At 41.7% G+C, this 27,932-nt stretch overlaps 1 protein-coding gene across 4 annotated transcripts in view; it reads left to right on the top strand.

The window, feature by feature from the left end:
* VOPP1 (VOPP1 WW domain binding protein) overlaps nucleotides 1–27,268 on the top strand; it is a 62,610-nt gene extending 35,342 nt beyond the window's left edge. For 3 of the 4 annotated variants that reach the window (XM_071429771.1, XM_071429768.1, XM_071429770.1), the window contains exons 2-5: nucleotides 9,205–9,263; nucleotides 22,380–22,457; nucleotides 24,468–24,604; nucleotides 26,858–27,268. In XM_071429771.1, the coding sequence (XP_071285872.1) occupies nucleotides 9,205–9,263; nucleotides 22,380–22,457; nucleotides 24,468–24,604; nucleotides 26,858–27,039 (456 nt within the window). In that variant the 3' untranslated portion in view covers nucleotides 27,040–27,268. Of the gene's footprint in view, nucleotides 1–9,204; nucleotides 9,264–22,379; nucleotides 22,458–24,467; nucleotides 24,667–26,857 lie in introns of all 4 variants that reach the window. The other variant, XM_071429769.1, reaches the window with a different exon arrangement.
* The last annotated feature ends 664 nt before the right edge of the window (nucleotides 27,269–27,932 follow it).

The following is a 27,932-nucleotide window of genomic DNA, read 5'->3' as shown; positions in this document are numbered from 1 at the left end:
CTTGAGAGACTGAGTGGCCTTGTGAGGGCGTGAAGGACACAGTAATGATGGCTGTTATTGTAAGTGTGTAGGTAATAATTGACTTCACTGCTCAGCAGCTGGGAGTTGGCCAAGTATGAAGCTTCCCCAACAAAGCATTCAAATAGATGCTTCTTCTCAAAGAAGTACCTGGATTCTCATGTGCCAGGGGTTTTTAGAAACTGCTTTTCAAATATCAGAATGTTTCCAAGGTAACCTCTTTAATCTCCACTGTGTTCAAATGCTTACTAATTTAATATACACATGACGTGTGTAATCTGATTAAAAATTAACAGATGCTCCTAAAAACAATCCAACACTAAACATGATGGGGTTCTAGAATAACCTCTTCAAGGTGAGAACTTGCCTTGGCATTTCTTACCTTCCAGGTTATAGGAATAGTACTTAGATAATATTTCATTATTATTGATTTCTTTTGTTCCCTGCACCACTGGATGTGTGATTGCTCATGGATTCTGCATCTTTTTTTTTTTTGTTTTTTGTGAGGCTGGGGATTTGGTATCTTCAGTGTTACAGATGTTTTTCAGGACTTCTAAGCACAAAGCATTTCTTGATCCAGTATTTGCAGTTTTGGAATAAATACCTCAGAAAACTGAAAAGATAAGAGTCTTAGTTGAATAAAAAAAAAGTTTTGTTTTCCAATAACTCCTCATAAGAAGGATCTGAGGAAGGTGTGCATCCCCGGATTAAATGTCAAGAATGAAAAAAAAGGGTATTAGGGTGGGGGAGCAAGAGTTTCCGTGATTATGCAGCTGCACTCTGTCCTCTCAGCTCGTGCTGTCTCTCTCTGTGGGGCAAATGAGCACATGGGGGCTGCATAACATCAGCAGAACAGAGCATGGGAACTCCCAAAGCAGCTGTCCTATATCCTAGGGACCATCCAAGAAATCCTGCATCCTTCGAAGGGCTGTCATAACTTAACTAACCAGCATCTGTAGGTGCTTTTAAGTGCCTCGATCTTGTCTGCACTGCAGATGACTAAGAAAATTGAGTCTGAATTCATCTTCTTTTGCTCAGTCTTTCTTTGCTTTGGTTGTACTAGCTTGGTAGATGAAAGACAACCCCTGAGGATTTAAGTACTAGGTAATTTAAGGGCTGTTTTCATTCTTGGGGTGGTAAAGTGGAAGAACGAAATGCATGTAGGAAACAGGCAAATTTGCCAGTTCAGCGTGGACTGGCGTAGTTTTAGATAAAAACTGGGGAAACCTAAAACTAGACTTTTCCCTTAGTAGTATCCTGAATAGCATACGTTCCCTCCAGCAGGAAGTGCCTATTCAGGGTGGAGGCTGGAGATGAACCAAGCTTCCAGTTCTTAGGCAAAGGAAAGCTGGTTGGTGTCTGTGTTCATGGTGCTCATTAGAGGCATAAAAGTAAAAACATTGTATCACCAAAAAATTTCATGAAGGTTGAAAAATTTCATTTAGGTTTGTTTCATTTTTAAAGAGACTGAGGGTGGAAACAGTGATGTCCTCACTCTTGGCATGGTCTTCCTTTCAGTTCCTGACAAGTGATCCCTTCCTCCCATGCACCCTACTTTGTGGGTTGTTTTATGGTGTGACTTGACTTGTTCTGTAGTTAAAGAATGCAAATAATAGTACCCTTGATTTTATTTCTCATGCACATATGAAAGGAAAAAGAATAATTGCAGAAGCTAAATTCAATTTTGGAGCTGTGGAAGCTGTCCAGTACCATTTGGAATGGATCAACCTCTGCAAGTTAAGTTGGGAAAATGTTACATCTGTTTCCTTGCAGTTGGAACAAAAAAAGTCTGCCACTACCCCCTGGAAACTGCAGAGACTCCAGTGGAATGTTAAGTCTGTTTTGCTTTTCTTGGGTGAAAATGCCTTCAGTATGTGACATGGCTCATGCTTTCTTGCAGATCTAACATTAGAACTTTCAGTGCAAGGTCAATTCCTCCAGGAAGGTTTAGATACACCCACTCCCCACCTTTTATGTTTGTGCAATTATTGCTGCATTCATGAGTGTAGAAATGAAAGAAAGAAGGTAAAGCAAGTCCTATACTTCTCTGATATTGAGGCTCTCTTTGCACTTTTGTAAGCATCTGGTTTGACATTCTGATGTAGAACTGAGCTGGCTATTTCACACAACTATCACAACTGTCATAACTATGCTTTCCAAACAGTCTGAAAAAGACTGAGTACAGCTGTTCCATCCAAGGCAGTCTGATGGTGGTTTGGGTTGATGTGAAGTTGGATATGAGTCAGCAGTATGCCCCGGAAGCCAAAAGGGCCAGCTGTGTCCTGGATGCATCAAGCACAGCAGTGCCAGCTGGTCAAGGGAAGCTGGTCCAATATCCTGCTCTACACTGCATTGGAAGGTGTGGTTCCACCTGGAGTCCCGTGTGCTGTTTTGGGTGCCACAATATTAGAAAAACATAAAATTATTGGAGAGCATCAAGAGGAGGGTGCCTGAGGTGGTGAAAGACCTTGTGGGCAGGACCTAGTGAGAGGCAACTGGGATCACTGGTTTGGTGGAGTGTGGAGAAAAGAAGGCTGAGGGGTGATCTCATGGAATTCTATAACTTCCTCAAGAGGGGTAGTGGATGGGAGGTGCTAATCTCTCTCTGGTGACCAGCAGCAAGACGTGAGGGGGTGGAATGAATTTGCATTGGCAGAAGTTCAGACTGGACATTAGGAAAAAGTTCCTTGCTGAGAAGATCGCTGGAACAGCCTATCCAGGGACATGATTGTGGCACCAAGCCTGTCAGAGTTCAAGGAGCATCTGGATGATGCTCTCAGCTATATGGTGTAATGTTAGATAATCCTGTGAGGAACAGGGACCTGGACTGAATGATTTTTATGGGGCCCTTCCAAGTTGCGGTGTGCCGTGATTCTATGGTAGTTGTGCTTATTAATTTCTCATAGAAGTGCTCCCACATGCAAAGAGATAATTGGTAGGTGTGGCTGCTGTTAGCAGGTGTAGGTGAGAACGGAGAGGGAGCTGAGAGCTGTGAGAGGTGATGTGTGTGGGTGAGGTTTGGTACAGGCGATCGTTGCCCCGGCCGGGCTGCGGGAAGGTGCAGCAGCACCGGGGCACTGCCGGGAGGGAGGGCGCTGTCCGCGGTGCTGAGCGCCCGCCCCGCACCCTCCCTGGCGTGGGCTCTGAAAAACATGGGTGCCTTGCTTTGCCTTTTATTTCTGCCTTTTTCCCTTGTATATGGATGAAGGAATTATATTCAATTGAAATTGTATTGTTCTGGGACTGAAGCGCATTTGCAATTTGCTCCATAATGGCCAAAAAAAAAAAAAAAAAGAAAAGGAAAGAAAATGAAACAAATAAATGAGTCAGGTTCCTGAAGTGAAATGGTAAAATGGAACACAAGGGAGATTTGTATTTCCTCCCTGGGAAAGGTTAATAGATCTAAATGTAAAATAATGCTTTGTGATGGGAAGCTATCTAATGCTAAACTCATATTAATTCAAAATAAAAATATGATAATTAATACATGTGCTCTGAACAGCACAAGAAGTAATAAGAATTAGATGCTTGTGCTGAAATTTTTTGCTGTTGCAAAACACACTCTGATTAATTCAAGGTGGAAAAGTTGTTTCTTTTATGAATCCTATTATCAGAAATATTCCTTCTTTCTTAGAGAACAGACAAAAAGTCTAACTAAAAGCAATTGTCTTAACCAAAACCATTTAATTTCCTTATGAAATTTATGAAAGTCATTATTTATACTGTGAGTTATATGACTTTGTAATTTTGGTGTTGGTGAAAGAGATGTATAGCTGAAATAGTATTTGTTCTGTTTACTGTTAAATGGGAGGGAAAGCTTGATAAAGGATTGGCATCCTTTTATACAAGAGCTTCCTGATGTGTTCTCATTACTTCATTAAATAAAAATACTGTAACACAATCCCGAGTTTTAGTAAAAGTTGCTCCTGTCTTTTGCAACAAGGGTATATGTTGAAATCACTGGTAACATGGCTTGCTAGCTCAATGTCTTGGAATAGTTTTGCAGATGGGCAACTTTCACCCTCAGCTGTTAGCATTACCAGGGAAGAAATAGGGATTAATTTTGATGGATTCAGCAAGGCTAAAACAAAATGTGTTTTCTCTAGCATACTATTTTCACCCTTAGGCTGCACTTTCCAGATTCAGGATATGCTGTCTCTTACTTTAATGGATAGTTTGCCCTTTTCTAGGCAATAGAAGAACAGGATGCCTCGTATTCCTGTGTCTGCACAAACAGTCTTTCAAACTTTCAGCACACAAGTTTCTTCTGATACAGCCCAGCTTGTATCTCATAATGCATCCAGTTCTTGTCTAGGCACTGAAAGGGATAGTGTTCTGAAAACTGATGCAGTTTTAAAGGTCAGATCCCATAAAACATTGTGATTCGTTGCCAATAATGTGCCTTCTGGAACTGCTTATTTAGTCTGGAGTTGCATCGTAGACTTTATCTTCATTTTGTCTGGGCTTCATCAAGTATTTGCCACATGCAGTGACCAATAAAACCAGGAAAGAGCTGAATTTTGCAAATGGCCTTCTGTAAGAGAGGCAGCAGGTATAGATAGCTGTTTCTCAGATGCTGTGGGGCCCTATGGTGAGAAAGGTGTTGTCCTTCCCATTTTCTCAGATTTTAGTTTGATCAGCAGTATGGAAGACAGAGTTCTGGCTGTTGGAATAAGATTGTGTGACACTCAGAAACAACAAGATACTTCTAGCATTGTACTTGTCAAAGATACTTCTAGCTCTTTCTTCCTGTTCATCTGTGTATTAATCCGAGCAGAGCCTCCGAGGCTGCAGCCACAGGACTGGCATGTCAATGGATCATCTTGAACCCTAATAAGGTATAACATGTACCCAGCTAAGTGGCAGGTTACAGCCACTAAGCAGGTCACCCCAGAATACCAGGTCACTCTTAAATACCTGGTTTTGTTCTTCTGAATTTACCTTGGATCCTTATAAGTGTAATACATAATGGAAGAGAAAGGCTCACCCTCAGTTGCTGGTAACTGATAGGTTTTCATTGGCCTTGTGACTGATAACAGCCTCCTACAGAATCTGGCTTTGAGCAGATGTCACCAGTTCTGTCTGGATGTCCCTTCAGCATACAGATAGCAATCACCCTCCATCTGCCCTCCATGGCATGGCTGTCCACAGTAGGCTGCTTTTTCCATTGGTGCCCATAACAGAAATGGACTGTTCTCATGCTGGAATATGCACATGGGGCTTTACTTTTTTGTTACTAATTTCCAAACCTCCACTGAAAGCCCTGGCTGTTAATCCCTTGATTACAAATACTAATTAATTGATCAGATCTATTTTCTTTTTGTTGTCCTGTGGGCTGAGAGATAATGATGTGCAATGTGAAGGATATTCCTGCTAGAGATAGGCTTTGCAGGATTTGCAGAAATACTATCTGTGGAGTACCACCTGACATTCAGTGAGCAGCCTGCCTGCTCTAGCATCCCCCACACCTTGTGCATATATATGTGTTTTGTGTTCTGTATTTTATGGTGTGATCAAAACCAGTCTTTGGATAATGTTTTAGGAACTCCTATTTCTCATTGTTCTTACTAGCAGCCGTAACATTTGCAATATCAATCTGTGGCAGGAAGCAGGTGTCCTTTTTAAAAGGAAATCTGAAATAATTTAGAGGCCACAGAAAAGGACAGCTTGCAATTCACATTGCTACAGTCTTGCAGAGAAAACAGGCTACAAGACAGATGCTGATTTATTTAAAATCAGACGAACAAAAAAGCAAGTCTTGTGTTTTTTCTCTTTCTCTCCTTTTCTTTGCAAACTTAAGGAATGTATTCAAGCATCTGGCTAATTCACATACCATTAATTCTCTAAAGATTACATATGCACACCTAATTAGACCTGCATAATTTGTTTTAAAAATGAATGTACTCTCATATTTATATTTTATAGCTGTGCCAAATTCTTAAAGGGCATAGAAGGGAGAATGTTGTAAGAGAAATGTGCAGTAATCCTTTCCCTAGAAAAGCTGGAAGTATCAGTAGGGCTGTGTCTAATCTTAGTTACAAAACCGTAGACACTCTGTTTTGGCTATTAGTGAATGGGTAAATGGCTTTTAAAATACATGAATGAATGCTTGTTAGAAAGTCTGAGATACAGCCTGTCTTCGTATGGGAGCTGGCAGAGTGGGCACCCCTCCTGATGTGTGAGGTCCTATTGTATGGCAGCAATATGACTCATCTTCCCTTTGCCTCTGGTTTGTGGGCTGCAGCGAGTTCCTGCCAGCTGTGCTTTCTTGAGGATTTAATAGTCTCCAACAGCTACAAGGACATGGCTCTCCAAAGGCTGAGAGCCTGATGCTGATGGTATATGTCTCCTCTTACTCTTGCGTGGCTCTCCACCAGCTTAGCTCTTGGGGCCAATACCACTCAGAAGAATAATTTGGGTGTTGGCAAGTGGCGGATTATCATAGCCTTCTTCAGATGATGGATGTGGGGTGGGAAAAGCTAATCTGTACCCTGACCCCCGTTCATCTCTCTGGGGCCTGAGTGCTAAAGGCACTCAAATCCTTAGCAGCAGTGGCATTCTCCACTTCTCTCAGCAGCAATTTCTGCAAAGTCTGCTAACCAGCAGTAGAGAGGGTGGTTAGTAGCCGCCTGCTTTGTGTCAGGCTTTCCTGGAGTAGAGTTGCCATGGAGATGGGTGGGAGTTTAACAGAGCAGGGAGTTCAGCGCTTTGCCCTTGTGCTTGTAAATCTGTCTGACATGTCATGTGCATCAGATTTGGCTCTGCTGCTCACATTTGAGGTCCACTGGATTTTTTTGCCCGATTCCCATGTAGGAGAGCTGAATAACTGCCATGCAGTGTTCATAGCACTGTGATATTAAAAAAAGGCAGAACTGGGATTGGTGCCTGGTCTTCCAGGGCCAATTTAAAACTAAATCTGGACACCAAAGGATGTTTAGAGCAGGTATCTAAGCCCGGTAAGATGGAAGGAACTTTCCCAGGCTGGAGCCTTTCTTGTGGCAGCAGTAAGCATATTGGCTGTCTGAAAAAGAGAATTATTTAGAGGCAGAAACAGCAATCCTACAGTTAGGGAGATGTTGGAAGGTGGAATCTTCCCAATTAATTTTAGAACTTGTGAAGCAGATTAAAATATGGGGGGAGAGTGCTGAATATAAATAAATGTCTGCTTTACGCTTACAAAGGGTGTGCAGGCTCCACGTGCTCAGAAACATTTCTGGGAAAACATCAATTAAAATGCTTGAGACTGACAAAAGACTTCAAGGCTGTTGAGGTAAATGGTGACTCATACTGGCCGAGAAGCAGGAAGGAAAAACATTTAATGGCAGCGCCACCCCAAGCTGTACTCTGAAATGAGGCTTCCCAGGGGGGTGACCTGCAGACACTGGATTTTAGCCAATGTCTGCTGATCTACAGCCATCAAAGGTGAAGAGCCAAAGTATTTTTCAGTGACTTGGCAGCATGCCTACTGGGTTTTTTGATGCATGTAGGTTTGCATGGTGTTATGGAGAGAAACTTGACATATTTCTAATTTTAGAGTAAGAGGAAACAGCCGGATGGTGAAAATATTTGGAAGGAAGGGTTAAAAAGTTGGAAACATTGAAGGAGGGGAACAAAGAGGGAATAGAGTGAATGCAGAGATGGATCTTTGAACACCACTTGCTTCAGTAGAAGCTAAAGAGTCCTCCTGAATATACTGCCTGAGCCGTGGCATCAGTTTGAGAGGGGAATAAAGTTTTTGCTGTGTTTATCCCAGGGAAAGAGGACTGGTCCTTCCCGCATAAACTAAAGCTTGTGCATCTCGAAGACTGGTGTGAGCCTGTTGTGTTACTGGAGAAAGGCCTCAACACATGCTTCAAAAGCATCTTCTCCTCCTCCTCCTCCCCCCGTCTCCTGTACCACTTTTAACAATTTAATCCATAGCAGTTTGTCTTCACAGGCTGTAATTGATCTGTCTGTGATTTAGCTCATCAGACACTCATTAAAGAGTTTGCAGCCTTTTTTATTCATGAAGAATGAGACTCAAGGATCTAAAACCACTTTGTCTTTGTCTTAACTGGATTCATTTAGTATTCTGGGATTTGGGAAGGCTAATAAACTTAAACGAGCTATTATTTAAAGGTGAGCTGCCAAGTGAACATGAAGAATGATCCAAACGCTGGCAGTGTGCCAAGGGCTCTCTGTTGTCAGGTGTCAGGTGTGAGGAGCAGAGGGAATTGTTGCGAAAACCCCAGATATTCCTCACAGCTCTGCAAGTGGGTGTCCCACAATGCCCTGCCCATGAGTGATTGGGCATTGTGATGATACAGCTTGCAGGGGAGCTGCTGGAGCTGTGTCTGCAGTGAAGATGGCATTTTGTGCTAGTGATGTCAGTGGGATACACAGAAATATTTGGTGCATTGTGTAGAGTTTGAGCTTGACATCTGGTTTTCTTTATTAGGGGCTGCTATTGTTCCAAGCTGCCGCCTGTGCTCGAGCAGTGCCCATAAGGATGAGCACTTCTCACGTCGCTGGCACGCATGTGCTGAGGAAATGCCTGTCCCCGTCCTTTAGCAGGGATACACTGGCAATCTGCAAAAGAGAACAATACCCCTGAGCTGCAAAAAGCAGTTTCCTTTCCCCACTGCTTTAATGAACACTTGAGACATTTCCAAGCTCTAGGAAGAGGAGATGGGAGAGATGGTTCTCCATTCTGCTCCTTCCTGAGCCTAGCTCCACATGCCACACACATCCAGAAAGATGAATAAATTCCCTGTAACTTGAATTTACTGTGCAGTCGTATGTGTAGTATCATCACATTGCTTTGTGCCTTGGATGTCATGTAAGGGGCTATGACCGCCATGGGCTCTAAAGTTGTCCGTGGTTTTAAGGCAGCAGCTCTGCCAGGGAACACATGCAGCTGGATCCTGGGTCTGTGCCAAATGTACTGACTTTGTTGGGAACTGTGGGAAGCTGGTGGGGCCCCGCAGACAAAGCCCTGTGTGAGGGATCTGAATCCTGGCAGGACACGCTGCCATTTACGTGAACTGACTTCCCGCTTGCTGTGCGTATCTGGATTGGGAAATCTTTGGGAATATAAACCTCTCCTAACTGCTCGGAGTCACAGTATTTATAAATACTTCAAGCTTGTGTTTATAGCTATAAATCATCCTATGTAAATATTAATACCATATTTTTCTTTCTTTGTAGTGTACAGAGGCCAAAAAGCATTGCTGGTACTTTGAAGGATTATATCCTACATATTATATGTAAGTAGTCATCGCTTTTCTTTTTCAAAAGATAATTAGATTCTGTAGGTTCTTAGACTGTTACTCTTTTACTAATTATACTTTTTCTATAACTCATCTGAGACTTTTGCAAATTCAAAAATGAAGATGCAGTAAACTTTCATTTCCCTCCTTCCCTGTAACCCGCCTCTTTCCCTTTTTCCTTATTGAAAAAAGTCTACAGATTCATTTTGCCACACACCCCAGATGACCTTTCCAACTGAAAACAAAACTCAAGTACTTGAACAGCTCTTCTTTCAGAACACTGAAAGGAAACATAAGTAGACCAATGTGAAGACAGTTCTCCCTTTGTTTTGAACAAGGACAGGTAATCAGACAGAATACCAAGAATGCTTTGAAAGTAACTTTGTCCCTGTGCTAGTACTGTTGTTTAATTTAGATAGTTGAGGTCATTTGTTATCCATGGCATAACTGTCCTTTTGATGAGTGGCATCTGCATTCACATCAAGCTTGGGTATGAACCAAATGTCAGTGACCTGTATATATATGACTGAGGATCTCTCTAATTGCAGTTTTCTGTTTCATATTGCCCACAGCAATGGCAAAAAAAGTGGAGGAAATATGTGGATGGGAGATTCATTCATTGTGGGTTTGGGGGCAGAAAGGAGATAAATGTAGTAAACTTTCTACCTGGTTGTATAACTTTATAATTGCAAACAACTGTAAACGTAAGTTAAAAAACCAAAAAAAGCAGGGTGGAAAAGCATTAGGTTATCTGTTCCCTAAGCAAGCTCTTTCTTGCTGAAAGATTGGAAATTATTGTAATCCTTATGCTACCCAAGAACTTCCCTCCATTTTCTTTTCCACCTCTACTTCATCTGCCAGAAGCAGGAGAGAAATGCTAGAGACAAAAAGCAGCCAGGAAGCCAGTTGCAAAACAAAGCCCACAGAAAGAGTGAAACACCATGATTTAATCATCTGTGATCCTGGATATTAACTGCTTAGGAAGTGTTTGTGCCTGGAACTGTCTTTTTTTCAGGTGACTGAAATGTGGAGAATTACTCGTAAATGGTTGGCCAAAACAGATGGGGAATTTAAATAAGTTCTTTGCATGCTAATAACAATGGGACTTTGGTTCCGCCTACATTTTATTTTGCTTTTCTACAATGTGGGAAAGAAGCTGGGATGTCACAAAATTACAAAAATCCCACTGTACCTTGACATTCAGGAGTGTGTTATTCATCATCACCTTGGTGTTTTGCTTAGGTTTCTGCCCACGTGCTTTCACAAATAGTGTTTGTCTCCCTTGGCAATACAAAGAGGTGGCTACTTGGAAATTGGATATTCAGAGATTGGGTTCAGACCCTTTGTGTACATACAGATTCCTGCAAAAGAAATGGCTACCAAAAAAAAATCCTGTTCTATATTGACGCTGTCAAGTCAATCAGAAGACTGTCACTAGTCATCATGTGTTTTGTGGTAGTTACTGCAGCACCATGTTAGCCAAGTCATTGCATGAAAGTGTCGTGGTTGCCACTCTCCTGAATAGTGGAAGTCAATGGAAAAAGGAAGGGGGAAGGGGCAGGATGTGTGTGCTCAGCAATTGTCCCAGTGGTGATGAGTGTCATATTAATGCTAATGTTGTTGTTGTGATTATGAGTTTAAGAAGAAACTCTAGGGAAAGACGATAAGGATTTGGGGATGGTAAAGCTCAGAGCACAGATACTATGTGTGTGACAAGTGAAGGAACAGGGAGAGGGTATTTGAATGCCCAGGAGCCCAGCAGGGTTAAAGGGGCTGCATCAAAGCAGTAGGAAGGTCGTGCATGTCTGTGGTGCCTGGGCTGTTCTAGTTTGTTACTTCTGCAATGTCAGTTTCTGTTGTTCGGAGTCCCCAGCTGCTTCCTACCTGTGCTGTCTTTTGACACCTCTGTGGTGGGGCAGAGGCAAAAGTCCAATCTCAGTATCTTAGGGCAAAGTCCCATTGCTTCAGCACTTGTTTGACCCTTCACTGAGTTAATTCAATTTGCTAATCCCACAGAAAGTTGTTCATTTTAGCACATTCGAGTCAGTGTTGAATCAGCTTGGTATAGTTTTTGGCAAACACCGGTGAAATGGGAGGAAGGGAGTATTCTGCATATTGTGGGGGAGGAGGCATGAATAGCATCGTCTCCATCAGCATATGGTTACATGTTAAATTATCTAAAGGCATCATACATAACTTTGTCCTGAGAGTGCCTCCTTTGTACGAATCTAGATCTGGGATGTCCTCCAGTGAAACGGGTTTTATTTTATCTTACCATTTCTGTAGCAACAGTCCATACCAAGCAGATATATTTAGATTTATATTTAAAGGAGTTTGCAGTAGATTCCATTTGTTTCTATCACTGATTTTGTGAACAGGCTTTTTTCTCCCCAGTTAATATATGTAGTCTCTCCTTTCGTCTCGACACTATCTTTGGAGACTTACGAAACCCAGCAATGCAATCCTTTTTAATGATTTTCCTGTGATTTCAGTCCCATGCTGGCACTATGTCACATCTCCAACGGAGACAGTTGGTATTATAATGAAAAGGTTGGCATGTCAGCTCAGAAATGCCAAGTGCTGTGTCTATTCACAAATGCAGCATGGCATGCTGGGACCGAGGTATCCCTGAACTGGCCCATCTACAGCCTTATCACTTCTGGGTAGGCACATCCTCCTGGAAGTTGCCTGCCTCTCTTTAAATTACCCAGAGTAATAGAGGTCTGGTGGACTGTCATATGAAGTGGTGGTTTGCTTTTCTCAGAAGTTTAAAGGCAAGATAGCTGAGTTAATCTTTCCTGTAAAGACTCTGCTTCAGCCATCCAAAGACAGATAAGAATGTGTCTGCTAAGCCAGTGGAACAGTGTGCCAAAAGAAGTGTTCTGGAAATTCAGCTAGATTTGGGTGGGTAAAACTTGCAATTATATGACAGTTCCTCTTTTGGAGCTTAAGTTTTTTTAGTGGTTTTTTAATTCAATCTGCCTTCCAGTATAATAATTTTAAAAGAAAAATCTGTTAGAGATATTGCTCAAAACTTTCTTAAAACTTGTCTTTTATGCTTTCCATCTTAACAGCTAGGGTGAAGGTTGAAGATCACAGTTCCAGAACTACTATTCTATATACTACTATTATACTATTATTATACTACTATTTAATGGTATTAGTATTTTTTAAAAATATTTTTTTCCAATGGAAATAGTTATTCTATCCTTCATATATCATCAATAAGCTTTAATTTAATTCCAGCATGTTTCTTCCAAATGTAATTCCATTTCTTAAGGCTAGACTGAGAAATTGATGATTTTCCAAAATCTTTTCCCTCTCCTGTGGGAGTAAGGTACAACTTATTTCAGACCAGAATTGAACATGGAAAGTTTACCAAGAATTTGAGAGACATGCTGGTCTTCTGTCCTTGATACAGACAATTTCCAAGGCTGCTCTTAACTTATTTCCCTAACCTATCCAAACATTTCTCCATGTCCTCGTTGCCTGAGTCACCAGAGACTGTTGTCAGTTAGATACTTTTCTTCTACTTCAGCAAAATGTTTTTAAAATGTGACTTAGAAAAATAAGTAAGCAAATATAAAGCAGAGAAAGGAATTAGTCATTGGAGTCTAATTCTTATCCTTTGGAAAAGCGGGGAGCCAAGTTATTCCTGAGTTTGCTTAAAGAATTAGATCATATGTCTCCTTGTGTGGATGCACAGTAAGTGATTCAGAATTTAAAGCTGTCTCAAAAGACTCGACTGATGCTCTACAAGCATCCTCATCCCACTCTCACTTAAGTAAGCCAGCTCAGCCTTATCTCAGATGTGCTGATGGTTGGCAGAAGAAATAGTCAAGGTACTTTTGATGTGAATAGTAACATAGAGAGTGCATTAGATTGTAAAACCACCTTCCCTGTAGGCAGATGCCAGCAGCACTTAAGATACTCCAGTTGTTTTTCCATTTCTAAGTTGGGCATGACTAGGAGAGGGAAGGCTGCCTTATGTTTTGCTGATGAGTAGTAGTTTGATTGGAATGATTGTGGATATCTCCCTCACTGCAGAGTCAAGTATGTTTCCTGGTATGACTGATCAGTCCCGTAGGTATTTTCTGTTTATTTTTACTTTGGTTGTTAGCTACCATCATACTGGGGCTTTTAATGAGGTGATAAATTCCAGATGCATGTTTCTAATCCTCTCCTTGCCAGGCTTCATGGCATATTTATAAAACAGCAGGAATGTTTTTGAGTGTGAGCGGCAGGCATGTGTCTGCAGCAATAGATATGCCATGGCTGGTGCCCCTGGGTCAGTGAAGGACTCACCCACAGGGAGGGGCAGCCATTATCCCCTGCCCTCTGAGCCTCACCATGGTGTTTCTGTTTGGTTTTTTGGGTTTTTTTTTAAACACATTTAGCTGCCTGCCTGTCCAGGCTGTAAGGTGTGCACTTGGTTATGGGAATGTTGAGGGAGACAGTATGGAAGCCATGCTGAAGCTGGGGTAAATGACATATCCCACTCTCTGGTTGTCCACAGATGGCTTCCACTGCCAGTGTAGTGGTGGAAGCTCTTCTTGTTGGATCTGGTGTCCCTTCCAACTACTAGTTGTAGGTGAGGTTTGGCTTTTCTAACATCACACCTACTTGTGTATGTGATGATTTCTAAATGCCTCCTTGGTAGCCTGTATCTTCTTCTACTTCCTAAATACTGAGTTTTTGCATCTGAGTTCTGGCCTGGGTTCCTTGTCTTAGGTAGGTCTTGACTTCTCAAAGGTATGCTAGTAGGTGAAAGGCCTCTAGAAAGAAACATGAACATTTTCTCTGGAAGGAAGTGTTAACCATTGCTGTTGGTACTTATGTGAAGAACAGAACAGAAAGGACAGGTATCTCTTATTATCTTCTATTTCTTATCCAAAGCAGGACCTGAATTAATTTGAAAGCAAAGTGGAAGTGCTCTATTTTTAGACTAGTGTATTTTGGCCATAAAAACCAGTTTACTGCATACAGCAGAGAACTGCACATGTACACATTTGTGTTGATGAAATCTGTTTTTTCATTTAGAATTAGTATAAGAATACTAATGGACACCTAAAAATAAATGTTAGCTATTATTCTTCATGTTTAAGACATGTTTCTACCCTGAATGGGAAGAGTAATTTATTTTTCTTATTGTAGAGAAGAATGAGGAATATATTAAATTTGTGGTTTTTCATGGGTTTTGAAGTAATTTTGTTGTGCATTTTCACATGCTTCTCTTACTTTGCTGATGTTAAGTTTTGTTGTATTTGTCACACAGCCATACTCATCTGGCTGGTTTTGAATGTGAGTCCTTTTATTCTTTGTGATCAGTCCATAATAATTCTGTGCATTATCACGAACCTGCAAAATGTCCCAGGTGAAAACATTAAAAAAGTGTTTTTCTCTTGCTGTTGCTCACATAGCTCAGAGGGCACTTCTTCCATCAACGTGTGTCCAAGAGGCTGGGAAACCACCCCAAACCAGACACTGGGTGTGTTGCATGATGGTGGCTATTGTCTGTGCTCCACATCCTGTTGTGTTTACTGCTGTTAATTAAGTTGGCTTTCCTGATGGTACATTTAGCTTTCCACTGCAATTACAGAGGCATGAAGTGTCAGCAGGTGTGTGCTTAGGGAGGTAATATAGCTGCTGATTTATCCTTCCATTTGATTTGAAGCCACCAGGGAGGAGGGAGAGGGGAGGCAATGTAATAGTTTTGCCTGCTTCCAGGCACCTTGAATAGCTGGCATTGTACAGACCCAGAGACCTCGATCACTCCAGGGCTCACTTTTGCAGTGAGCAGCCCCAGGAAGGGCCTGATTGCAGATGTAGTTCATTGCAAGAATGTAAGGAAATGGATTGTGTTGAGAAGAAAGACAGCAGTAATCATCAGACCACCTGTAGAAAAGGCAACAGAATCCCACCACCAGTGCTCAGTCCTCTGCAGCCTTGAACAACAGCAATGCAAGAAGTCAAAGCTACAAAAGTCAGTGCCCTTAAAGGGGCTTACTCCTTGCTCCAAATAAGAGACTAGAGTTACCCAGCAGGTAGGTGCCTTGCCACAAACTGGAATTTCCTTCAATGGATCAATTATCTAAAGCAGTCTGGGGTGAATTAGGCTGCCAAATTAACACTCAGCTCAACTTGCTAGGAGTAGGTCCTGGAGAGGGGTTTAGTATATCAACCTTCACAAGCCATCAAACAGGTGATAGACATAATTTCAGATTTAAAGGATGATTTTGGAGTTGGAGGCTGACCAGGTATAGGCAGCTAATTCTGAGAAGGTGATGAAAGAAGAAAAGAGGGCATCCTATGTCTTCTAGTGGGGTACTCCTCTGAGACCAGACCTTCTCCTGGCTGAGGTGGAGCAGAGAACCCAGTCCCATCCCCTTCTCATTTCCAGAGGGTGTGATATCCACAGCTGTGACTTACTGTGAGTGAGCCTCACTTTTTCCTGTGGAAGGTGTTTGACTTGAAATACTCATCAGGTCTTAATTCTTCCATGTTCCAGGCAAGAGCCCTAATGAGAGACCAAGAATCAGTTTCTTCTGGCTTCCTGTCAGTGGGACAGGAAAGGTTTTTCTTGGTTTGAGCTTCAATGGAGTGTCAGAATGCATCTGACACCTAAGTAATCTTGAAGTTCTAACCCTTTCTAAGTAGGGAGACCCCAAATTAAAGTTTTGAAAGACTTGATGGCACTTAACAGCTGGCCACTACTACCCAGTCCTTCTCTGCATTTGATCATGCAGTGGTTTGGTGCAGGAAAAAAGGGTTTACTATGCTTTAGTATTTTAAATTGAGGCAGACAGCAAATTCCTGGATACCCATCGCCCCCTGCCAGCAGACTTATGCTTTCCCAAAGCAGGGATGAGATGCAGTAGGACTGCCTGCTCACTGGGAGCAGCTTGAGATGTGAAGAACTAATCATCTCTTTCATAAGGGGCCTGATGGTTAACTAGAATTCCTTATTCCTGTTCATACAAGAAATTTACAATTCCACCTCCAGAAAATTCAAACTTGTCATACACATTATATGTGGCTTACTTTTGTCAGAGCCTTAAGCAATGCTGTTTCTCTGCTTTGTTCTGTGAAAGAAAAGCCTGCAACCTCTGTTGAAAAATGGCTCTTTAAGGCTCCATATATTGCCAAAGCCCAAGCCACTGCAATTCTCGCTAGGTTCTGCCACAAGGGGAGCAGAGAAAATATCTAGATGGATATGTGCTGGCCAGAAAGCCAGGTAGTGGTAGTTTACAGACAACAAAGAGAGTTCCTCTGCAGGGTGGCTTTCTTCTTGGGATCTGGAAAGAGAGCCTGGGGTTATGGTAAACCTTTGGGTAGCAGGAGGTTGTGAGAAGGATTGGTTTGATAGGAGCACCTGAGCAAATACTTCTCATCCCGTCAGAAGTGGGGGAGGATTTACTGTATTCTGCTGAGTTCTTGCACAGAGATGGTATTTATAGGCTCTCACCTAAAGAGTAATTGAGAAATGAGCTCCTTTTCAGCTGTTGCCTGCTCTTGTTTTTCACATCTGTGGGAAGGACAGGAGCCAAGTATCTTGTATTGTAGGAGATTCTGGTTGTGTCAAAGCAGACAGGACTCTAATCTGAGCAAATACTGTTCTGTCTCAGTTGTTTCTACTCTGTAGAAAAAAATTACCTGACAGCCCTTTTCCTTTGTTTTTGGCTTACATTTTCTTACATAAGGGCTGTGTGATTTACCAAGTACCTGGATAACTATCTCTCTTTGGTACCAGTAGCAGTGATTTTACTCTTAAGTACAGATGTGTACTAAGGTCACAGCTCCATTCATCTATGAAGCAGCTGTATTTATTATAATAAACTTATCTATTCATACTTATCAGACCTCTGTTTGACAAGGCACTGTTATTGCATATGCTGAGAGATCACCTTTGCTGTTTATAAGAAGATAAATGCTTTTGGATGCTGAGAACCTGTAACTGCAGGTGTCTGCTGAACATTAGGCCACGGAGACACAAATGACCCTAAGACCAAGGCTGGAATGCAGATGTTCCCTACAGCCAAAGACCTTGCCTGTCTTACCGCTCCTCAAGCACTTGAGAGAATGCCAGTGGAAGGATGTGGTCTTTGTGTTGCAACATCTTTCTGGAGAGAGATTAAACAACTTTGGGAGTTTCTGAGCCCATAGTTGCTTAGGTGTGACTCCTGAGTGCAGAGTTGGACTCTCTGTTTCTATTTCCATGTTCTGTGGGCTCCTGTAGCAAAACAGATTCCTTGGGAAAACCCCTCCATTGTGTGGTGGTTTTCCCCACGTCTGTAGCCAATAGTCTGTGTCCTTCCTTAGCAGCACAGGCAATGGGTTTGCTTTGAAAGCTGCTTTTTATGGAAAGATGGAAATGCACTTATGAAATGTCTGAAATGAATAAAAGTTTAAGTAAACTTGGTAGAAAAAGAACTCCTTCTCAATTACATGGTACACCTTCAGTTGTCTTCCCCATTTTTTGTCTGTCAGGTCTAAGTCTTGTGGTAGTGTACCTCAGTGACATCACTCCTCATTGACAGCACAGCCATGACTCAGAGCTTCATCAGAATTGTTTCTGATAGTCACTTTGTGGTGATTGCCTGCTTTTTGTTTCAAGCCTTATTTGTTTTTTCTCTGTTCCTGACTGCTGAGTTGCAAGAAGATTAGATTATTTTATTTTTAAAACTTCCTTTGTCCTAGAACAAGTAAATGTGTGTGCACACTTCAGCTGTCTGCTGTCATCTGTTCCATGGGAGCAGACCTGAACCTTCTGACTTTAAAGGCTCAGCATTGAATCTGCCTGGAGATGACCCAGCCTCAGCAGTTCATCCCTTGCAGTTCTTATGAAGATTCCTTCTGGTCTTTTGCCTGTGCCAATATTAGGGCCACATCTGGCACTTCCTTAGCTTCATCTAATGCTTCTACCAACCCCCAAAATGTTTTCTTTGTGTTCTTAGCTTTGCTCTACTGCTGTATTTTCATTTACACCGTTCCCTGACTCCCTTCAGTTTTCTTGCCCCCCACTCCAAAGCTGCCAGTGCTTCTTGTGTTTCAATGAATCCCAATTTGTATCATAGAATTTACAGATATCAGCAGCAATCATTTAACCTATGACTGGTATGCAGCCTTTTTTTTGGAATTCATGTCAGGCTTGTCTTGAGAACAAGATGAGGCTAGAGATGATGCAGTTCACTGTATTTGGTTGTTGATGTGGAGCTGTGGTTTTATTTCACCCACTCATCCTCTGTCTCTGTGTCTACAGTAGTGTTTCTGCCACTACATGTGGATTGACAATTTATGGTTTTTTCACTCTTCCAAAATACATTACTAATCAACCATCTTAAATGTTAAATCAGGTTTTGGCCCATATGATGCAAAACATCTAGAGAAAAAACCTAAGAATATTACAGCTTCCATTTCAAAGATGTGGTGGTGGTAGGGAAAGCAGCTCTTTGCTGCAGCAGCTCTACTAGGAAGGGAATTGTTCAGCTGTGTAGATGCAGGTATAATTGGAGAAGAGCTATTGGACCATATCATTGAGCAGCTATTATCCACAGAACACATGCAAGTAAAGAGTTGGTTTGTAAGGTTTGGGTCATGCCATATTCCTTTATGAGAAACTATGCTTTGCTTGTCCATAAAGGAAGGAAGTTCAGTGCCATGATTTAAATGTGAACCCAGAGAAAAACTGTGTCCCTGTGACCTGACATGGTGTGTAACTTTGATCTGTGACACAGCAGTTCCTTGGTGTGCCAGCAGTTCAAGACATTGGACATGCACATACAGTTCTTTTATTCCACTGAATTATGAATAAAAAGATGTACCTTCTAAATCATAAATTGCATTTGAATGAGAGACTATTCTTGGTGAAGTTGCAGATTAGCAAAGCAACTAATTGTGACTTGCCCTGTGTCATGTTAACTCTTGAACAATGAAATGAGCATTGCCCTAGGGAAATGCAGTTCTTGGGATCATCACTGATCTGTGAAAGAGGGAAATTGACTTTAGAAAAGCCTTCTGGAGATGGGTTCAATCCACTTCTGATTGTTAGTAAGGGTCATTCTGTTTCCACTGGCATTAGGCACACTGGTCCTTCCTTGTAAAGCAAAGCCAGAGTATGGGTTCAATTTAAAGAAAATGCATGCCATTCAATAAATATATGTGCATGTGCTTAATTATGGTTTTTTAATGAACCAGGATCTTAATTCTGCTGTGATTTGCCATCAGGCAGTGAGAGATAGTACATCAAAGACTGATTATACTTAAGCTTGCATGTTACTCCATTATTAAGCTGATTTTGTTGTTGACTTTTGCAGGCTAATAAATATGGCTTTTGTAAGTAATTGTCTTGTAATTGGGATGAATATTATCAGGAGTTGTGTTGTTTTTCCACAGTGCATAGAATCAAGAACAAGAGATCAGCAGAGCTTTTGCTGTAGCCTGATAGCAGTATCAGCAAATGGAATATTCACTCTTCCAGTCCTTTTTGGTGCTGCTGTCAAGTGGTGGGGAGTACAGACAGCAGGTTGGCATCATCCTTGGTTCCAGCCTTGATTCCATGCTCCTACATATAGGTACATGTGTCCATTCTCACAGGCACACAGAATAAACACCTGCTTGGTTTTATGGCTAGAGAGTGACAAGGTTACCAGTGTCAGATCTCAAAGGGTTGTGAGGGTTGTGGTACTGGTATCCTTTTGCAGATCCACCCAGCAAATGCAGTGGTCAGCCTGGGATGAGCTGGCTGAGCTTAGTGGCTTTTACAGTAAGAAAGCTTACTGACTGCCAGGAATTGGAGCCACCATGAGAGACTCCTCCATCCTTTGCATCATTATTTTCAACCATTTGAAAGTTCAGTCACCTGAAACTTCTCTTGATGGCCTGTTTGTTTGTCAGTGAGTGATCTCAGGAGCTTCATAAATATTCAGCAGTGTAGCCTTTCTGCCTTCCAGTTGGTGCTTTAGCCTTCTTTTGCAGGAATAAAAGCTAAGCCTTTCAGACTTTAAAAATGGTGCTGACTCCTAACCTGGATAACTTAAAGATAAAAAACAGATTTAGGTACTCTGCAGATGCTCCTTTAATTTTGGTGGTTTGAATGACCATAATTATGTATTTTAAAATAACCATTTCCCATATTTTCTGGCTGTGGAGAAAAAAGGTGCAAAATAAGCAAGGCAAGGGTGGGCATGGGGGAGGTGTGTGTGCAGTCTCTGTGACCTCTCTGTTTAAGTTTTATTACAGGTGAAGCTCTTGGGGCTCTGGGAAATGGTGCCTCCACTCCCCATCCTGTGTGTGGTCAGATGTAGGTGTCTGGACTGACAGAGCCAGTGTGTGGAGGCAGAGATAAAGACTGCTCACATTCCTAAAATCCTTCTTTTTATTTTTGTCCTAATGGAGTCAAGAAGGGTTTCTAGATTTATGGGCTCAGTTTCTTCTCTGCTTTTCTGGCCCAACAAAATCCTTGCTGTGCAGCGTCAGCCAAGGGAGCATCACCATGGATTAAGTGCTCCAACCAAAGCATGTTGAAGAGCAAAGGGGTGCCATGAGCACTGGTGTAACAGAAGATAGCAGCTCCCAGCCCATTTTGTAAGGAACCTGACTCTGTCCTTGACTTCAACATATGTCTTGAAAGCTCCTGTTGGGTTGAACCACTGTGGAAACATGGAGGAATACTTAATTTCTTGGTCCCAAGGGGACTGCTGACTTGCTAAGTCTAGTTAATAGTTATGTGAGGTTTGGTAGCTTTGAGTATGAGCAGTTGTCAGGGTCTTGGAAAGCTTTAAAGAAGGAAGATTGCAGATGGGTCACTTTCATGTTCAATGGCAGCAAAGTGGCTGTTTTCTCTTTTGGCATGAGCAACTTCCTTGGCCTGAGTCTCAGACTGGGTGCCTGAGTGTCTTAATGAGCCCTGCCATGATGATCATGTCAGATCCTCTGGCTTGCCTGAGTAAATCCTACTTATTTGTCATCAGAAGAGCATGTAACTGTTTTCCAACTGATTATGTATCCATAGAGCATCCTCCTCTGGCCCCAGTTAGAGGCTGAAGCCTATGTGACAATGTATTTTCTGAGTGAAGCCTTGTTAATTGAGCGTGTAAATGTGTAATTGTCTGTACAACTATTCAGTTGACATGGTTTTAGTTTGCATACAAATATGGGAGCACAGTCATGCAGCTGAGCAAACTGTCCAAGATCAGATGCTTAAATAAATAAGTGCATTCTGCACACAGATGTGAACACCCTTAAAAAGATCAATCCAGTTGTGGTCACCTCTTCTTTTCTTTTTGTATGTGGATATGCTAATCTTATTTCTATATGCTTATTTTCATTCAAGTCTGCAACATACTACAGATTTTGTGTTAACTTGATCCTTTTCCCTACTAAGTTTCGCTGGAGTGGGAATAGGAGTTACCATAGGAATTGTTCAGAGGTTGCCCTTAATATATGTGCTTGCTTTTTGTGCAGTGGTACCTCATACTCACAATGACTGGGGATATAATACCTTTAAAAATGTTCTGTGCATACAAAATATTAATGTGAAGTGTGGGGTTTTTTTAGACGAAAGGCTGCTTTAATAATGGGACTTGCTGGCAGTTTTAGTCCAGTGCAACTTCTGAGAAGAAAAAAGGGCATAAAATTTGCAAATAATGGTACAATTGGAATTTTCTCTGTACTCAGTGGTTTCTCTGCTTGGAAGGTGCTGATTTCAAAGAAAGGGTGATCTGGCAGTTTCATTCTGGCAGTTCTTGTCTGTTCTGTGAATAAAACTGCAAACATCTGTTGGGGGTCTGCAGTATTCATTTACTATGAAAGGAAAACACAGTGATACTGCTTTTCTTTATAACTTGTCCTTTTTTTAATATAGAATTGAACTCCATTTTCGGTCTTTTAGAGGTGATTTGAGATAAGTATATAGGAAGTTAGTTTCAATAACATGGGAGAAGTTCCTGAATAAGGATAGAGCTGTGCTGTGCATATTATTGACATCTTTATCCACACAAGGGTAGTCTGTTCTTAAAATAATGCTTTGGTTGGGGGTGTGAATGGTGTCAGGGTTGGGAATGCCATTTCAATCTGACAGCCACTCAACAGCCCTGTGTCCTTGTTTCTCCACAGATGTCGCTCCTATGAGGATTGCTGTGGCTCAAGATGCTGTGTAAGAGCTCTCTCTATCCAGCGACTATGGTATTTTTGGTAGGTGCAGGGCATTCGGGAATTTTGTGTTTGTTCTTGTCTTGTTGGTCAGACTTAAATCAGGATATTGTCAGCCCTGGTATTTTAAACTACAGTAGGTGCAAGTATGTAGGAAGGTGTGTGTGTACATAGAAATGCACAAATTTTGTTTCTTTCTTATAAAATTCTCCTGATGTAGTAAGAGAACACTGGAAAAGGAGGTTAATCATGTCAGGCTGACCTTTCCTGCTTCTGCATCCTGCTGCTTTTTACAAGCAGTGGTTCCACTTTTATCCAGAATTGCGGAATTCTTTATGCCTGTCCCAGCTATTACCAAACAGCAACATTCTTCCTGGTTTTTTTGGGCACTCAGTTTTAAAAGTGGATCCTATAAGCAGGATTGTGCTTTTAGGGAGGATTTAATATAGTCCTGCCAGCTGAATTGAGGCTTCAATTAAAAAGGAAGAGAAGTACATTTATGGCTGTGAGGATTTCACTGGAGATGACAGCAAAGGAAAAGAAGGCAGAAAGACTGAGCTTGTGAAACCAGCAGCAGTAATCTGGATATAGCTTAAACTAATCGCTGCTATATGCATAATGAAAAAATAAGGTAAATTCCTTTTGGAGTGAATTTAAGAAAGCACCTGAATAAAACCTTCTCATTACAGTTGAGAGAAAGGAAAGGCTCCCTTGAAAACCTTTTTTCAGGCATTTTAATGTGGAACTTGAAGACTGATTTTTAAAAAAGCCTTCAAAACTGAAACAAATAAACAGAGAGAAACAGAAGCCTGATGTATACTATAATACAGAGATTTCCCAAAGCTGACTGTGGGATTTCAGTGTACAATCCTTACTGATATAAGTGAAGAGCTCTCTATCTCAATCCCTGGGGTGACATCGTAAATCTCTGTTTCTCTGCTCTGAAAAAAATCCTTTGCAGGAACACTGCCAAAGGGGAATGTATAAATATTGGCTCAGGGAAAAAGAACCTCCTTCTGCTCTCATTTCTAATGTAGAAACAAGAACAGAGTTTGAGCCTTTGCATGAAGTAACTCTTGCTGCCATTCTGTGCCACAGTCTTCCTCTCAGCCACCTGGGAATTTTCCAGAGATAAGCATGGTGTGTAGGCTTGCCTCTGGCCAACTTCCTTGCCTTCCACAAAAACACAATTGTCATTGTCTTCCAGTAAAAGGCCATGAAATAAGATGACAATTACAGGCAGAAGAACCATTCCAATTTACAAGAGCTTTTATGAGTCACTGGAGTGTCTGGTAACTGATCAAGGAAACACAGTGAAAGCCTCTGTCTAAAGACCAAAATCTGTGTGCCCTTGCTGCATGTTCCTGTTTCCACCACACCAGGGCAAGGAAATGATGAGGACAGTTTAATTAGGTTGGAAAGGATGCTGAGAGAAGGAGAATTGTGGCTAAATAATGTATTTTTTTTTTGTGGAGAATGTAATATCCCATGTAGGAAGCAAAATTTGTCGCTGTCAGTACCGAATGCTTCAGTCTTCTGGCTTGAGCTTAAGTGCCAGCTACTGTATTTCCCATGGGACTTGAAATTAAAATGTTGAGTTAATTTAAGAATATCTGAGATTCTTCTTTAAATGGCAGATGCAGAGCAGTATTCCTCTCTGTACTCCACGAACATCCTGAGCAGCCTAAATGCTGTGAGCCTGGGGCCTGCATCCAAGAGGTGCAGTTTGAAACTGTACAGACCTGGAATTTCAGTTTAGCATCCCAGTGGCCAAGGTCATGTGTGAACCTGAACTTTTGAAAAGTTCAAGTGTGTTTTACTTTTGGGTTACATGCCAGAGAACACTGACAATAGTACTAATCACGGAAGATGTCCCTAATACATCTATAAGTGCTCCATGAGTGCTATCCCAAATGACAGACCTGCTCTCAAGAGGCAACCTGTTTGAGAAATCCTGTTAAAAGTTGTAGGTTGATGTATTCTCAGTGAACAGTCTGGATTTAAATGCTGCCTGAATGTGCAGGTTTTGACTTCCCTCTTCTTTTTGCTTAGGTTCCTTTTGATGATGGGAGTTTTGTTCTGTTGTGGAGCTGGTTTCTTTATCCGAAGGCGGATGTATCCTCCTCCATTAGTAGAAGAACCTACTTTTAATGTGTCTTACACCAGACAACCAGTCAACAATGCATCAGGTCAGAGACTTCTCATAACAAGTTTCACTGGTTTCTTACCTTGGCCAAGGCACTAAAAAAGGGTGGGTTTTGAGCTTTTGTTTCACTGGTTTTTGGACACTGTGCAATTTGTACAAGGGATTGCACTGCACTCAGACATGCATCCACCTCCTGCAGTGAGTGATGTTCTCAGCCTTTCCAACAGCATAATTCAGCTGCAGTGTACAGAAGGGGTTTTGAAACACATGGGATGACAGAACTTTCAGTTCTGTTTTGGTTCCTAATACCTTTACAGGTGTGTGTCCATGTGTGGAAGGAGGCTAGCAAGCTCTCCCTTTGCAGTGTAGACAAAATGATAGGTGTCCTAATTCAACAGTCACAGGAAGAAAGAGTTTTAAATACAATTGATAACGTCTGCCAGAGCTGAAGGAAAGCCTAGCATTTTCTTCCACAATCTGGCCATCTTGCAGGCTTTTTTGATTTGCCTTCAGTGTTCTGTCCTGCAGTCTTTCTGTGCCAAAGTGGTCTTTTTCCCCTTGTTAGTCTGATTGCTGTCTCTCTAGTAAATAATTACTGGGAGCATCAGGAGGACCTGCCTAGTGAAGGCTCCTCTGCAAAAATTGCTCTCTAAGTTTGTAATTTCTTTCTGTCTGGTAGCTAGTTCCAGTTGGGAACACTCCTAAGCCTTAATGGTTAAAAAGATGCTACAGACACAAACTGACACTTCTTTGTTTAAATTCTAAGGGGTTTTTAGGGCTCCCATTCTGCATCTGTTTTTCTCCTTAACTGAACAGAGAGCATTTTGCAGCTGGGGGGGAGCCAATCCAACTAGACTAATATTTTTAAGCCTGAGAAATAGCCTGGAGTTTATGTGAACAGAGAGTGTCTTTGGCTGAACTGATAAACACCAGATTTAAATTTGGAGCAGTTTTACTCTTTCATGGTGCTTCGTGGAACATTAATTGTGGGCAAATATAAAATAAGCACAAGCTCTTTGATGACCTGATTATGGCACCTGCTTCCAGACTGTTACTACTGTTACTTAAGAGCTTTGGGCTCTGAGCTAACCCCACAATTTATTTTATTTTTTATTTTTAGTTTTTTCCACTGTTCTAGAAATATTTAACAGCAAAAGCAATGAGAATTAGTAGTCAAGCAAGTTCCCATTTTCCAGTAATTACTCTTCTGGGTTTGGTACCAGTAGCCAATTCACTGTTGAGGTGGAGCCCTCCAAATGTGGCTCATTGCCTATCTCCTTTCTTCCCTGCAGAGATAGCAGCAGCATCTTCTGCCATTCCAGCAGCATCTGCTGGGAGTAGTGCTCTTCTGGGAGCCTGACTCGGAGGATGGAAGGGGAAGATCTCTTAGAAGTTGTGTCATTATAGGAAGTACAGACTGGCACCAAAAGAAGAAAACCTGTTGCTCAGCCATGACTTTTTCCCCAGTCCATCTTTATTTAAACAGACAGAGAGGGGAAAAAAAAAAAAGCTAACTTAGATCTTGAGATATTCTGTGACTTCCGTTGCATTAAGTCATCTTCCACCACCCACTGTGATATCTGAGGAGGGTTACACACCAGCTTTGTTCTTATGGCAGCAATCTCTGTTACTCCTTATGTGTCACAGCCAAGGAATTTTGTGTTTGGCCATATATTTGCTTTCCTTGTCCCTGCAGGCTCCAACATCATTTCCTAATATGAATCTATGCAAAGCAATCTTGTCCCATTGTGTTAGCCAGCAGTGACTGACTGCAACTTGGCTCTTTGCTTCATACAGGTTCACCTCTAAACTGTGGGAGGGAAATTATCCATCTGAGCTTCACTCTGGCTTATCAGCAGATCCAGGACACCACAAAATAATCTCTGAAGTCCTTTTGTAATACTTGACACTTGAGTCAGGGCCACAGTAGAGACTCCTTTGTTCATCTGGGATCCCACACCTCTCCTCTCTGCAGACAAAAAGCTTTTCTGTCAGAGCAACTGAACAGGGCTCACTGTTTCCTCTTTGAAATGGTAGTTGCTCGGGGCAGTGGTGCCCTTTCATTCACTAAGTGATTTCCATTGGATGCAAAACTCAAACTTTTTAGTAGTATCTGAAGAGGTGAATGCAGTCCTGCCTGCCTGTTTTTTTTTCTGGAAGGGAGAAAGACTCCTTGTCCTTGCTCTGATGAACACTTTGAAAACCTTGTCTGAGTATGCAGACACAGGCCCTGGGGGAGCACAGCCTGATGCCTGTGCTGTTGCTGATACCTTTTCTCTCCTTTTCTTTCTTTCAGGGTCACAACAACCTGGAGTGCCGTATTACACAGATCCAGGTGGACCTGTGATGAATCCCATGGCTATGGCTTTCCACGTCCAGCCCAATTCCCCACAAGGAAACCCGGTTTACCCACCCCCACCTTCCTACTGCAACACACCACCTCCCCCATATGAGCAGGTGGTGAAATCCTCCACATGAGGACTCTGGCTCTCTGACCTGACTGTGTGAGAAGAAGGTGCAATTGCAAAATGGCCATGATGGAGGGCACCTGCCCTTTTGAACACTTGCTAGTTCTCCAAGTCCTCTCTCCTTCCCTTCCCTGCACCTTTCCTCATTAAAGTTACTTGCAAAAGGGTGATTTTTAAATTTTTTTTCTTTTTTCTTTTTTTTTTTTTAGTAAAAGTGGATTTTTTCTTTTTCTTCAAAATGAGAGAAGTTGTCTTTGTAATGCTTTTAATGGAAACCTATATTTAAAACCTGTATGTCTTTCTCTTTATTTATTGTTTGTTTCAAACAAGGTTTTAATTGCGTCGTGGCAGGTTACTGATAGCAGTTCTTGTGACCCCAGAGTGATGTGCAGCCTCCTAAGACCCCACAGCAGAAATGTCCTCAGCTAAGGGAAACGACAGACAAAGAAGATAAAGGTAGAAGCAGCAGGGCAATGATTTTACCAGAAATTGTGACTACCATCTTTTGCTTTTAGTCTTTTCTTTTACATCTCAGTTCTGATGGATAACAGAAAGATGCTCTGATAAAAATCACTGTGACTAGAGTACCAGTATTGCTTGAGTTGTGGCAGGGGCTCTGCCAAGTGCCCTAGAAAAGAGGGAGTTGTTACTTTAAATGATGCATCCAGAATTAAGGACTGGGACTTGAGTGTTTCTTGCCCATCATGTGAACTTCACCTATGTGTTTGGTATCTTGGCTCCCCTTGTTTTGCCAGCACTGAGATTGTATGAAATAGACAATGACCTACATGTTGGCTTGAGAGGAAGGTGTTACAATCTCAGAACTATTTTTACCTCTTGACAGAACAGTGAGAAACACTGAAATGCATAAGTTTTCTTCCCTAAATTAGAAAATATTTACAA

This window comes from Agelaius tricolor, unplaced genomic scaffold, assembly GCF_023055355.1.
Source record: "Agelaius tricolor isolate 1412-34295 unplaced genomic scaffold, bAgeTri1.0.p SCAF_6, whole genome shotgun sequence".
Classification (NCBI taxonomy): domain Eukaryota; kingdom Metazoa; phylum Chordata; class Aves; order Passeriformes; family Icteridae; genus Agelaius; species Agelaius tricolor.
This window is presented reverse-complemented; position numbering and strand designations above follow the sequence as displayed.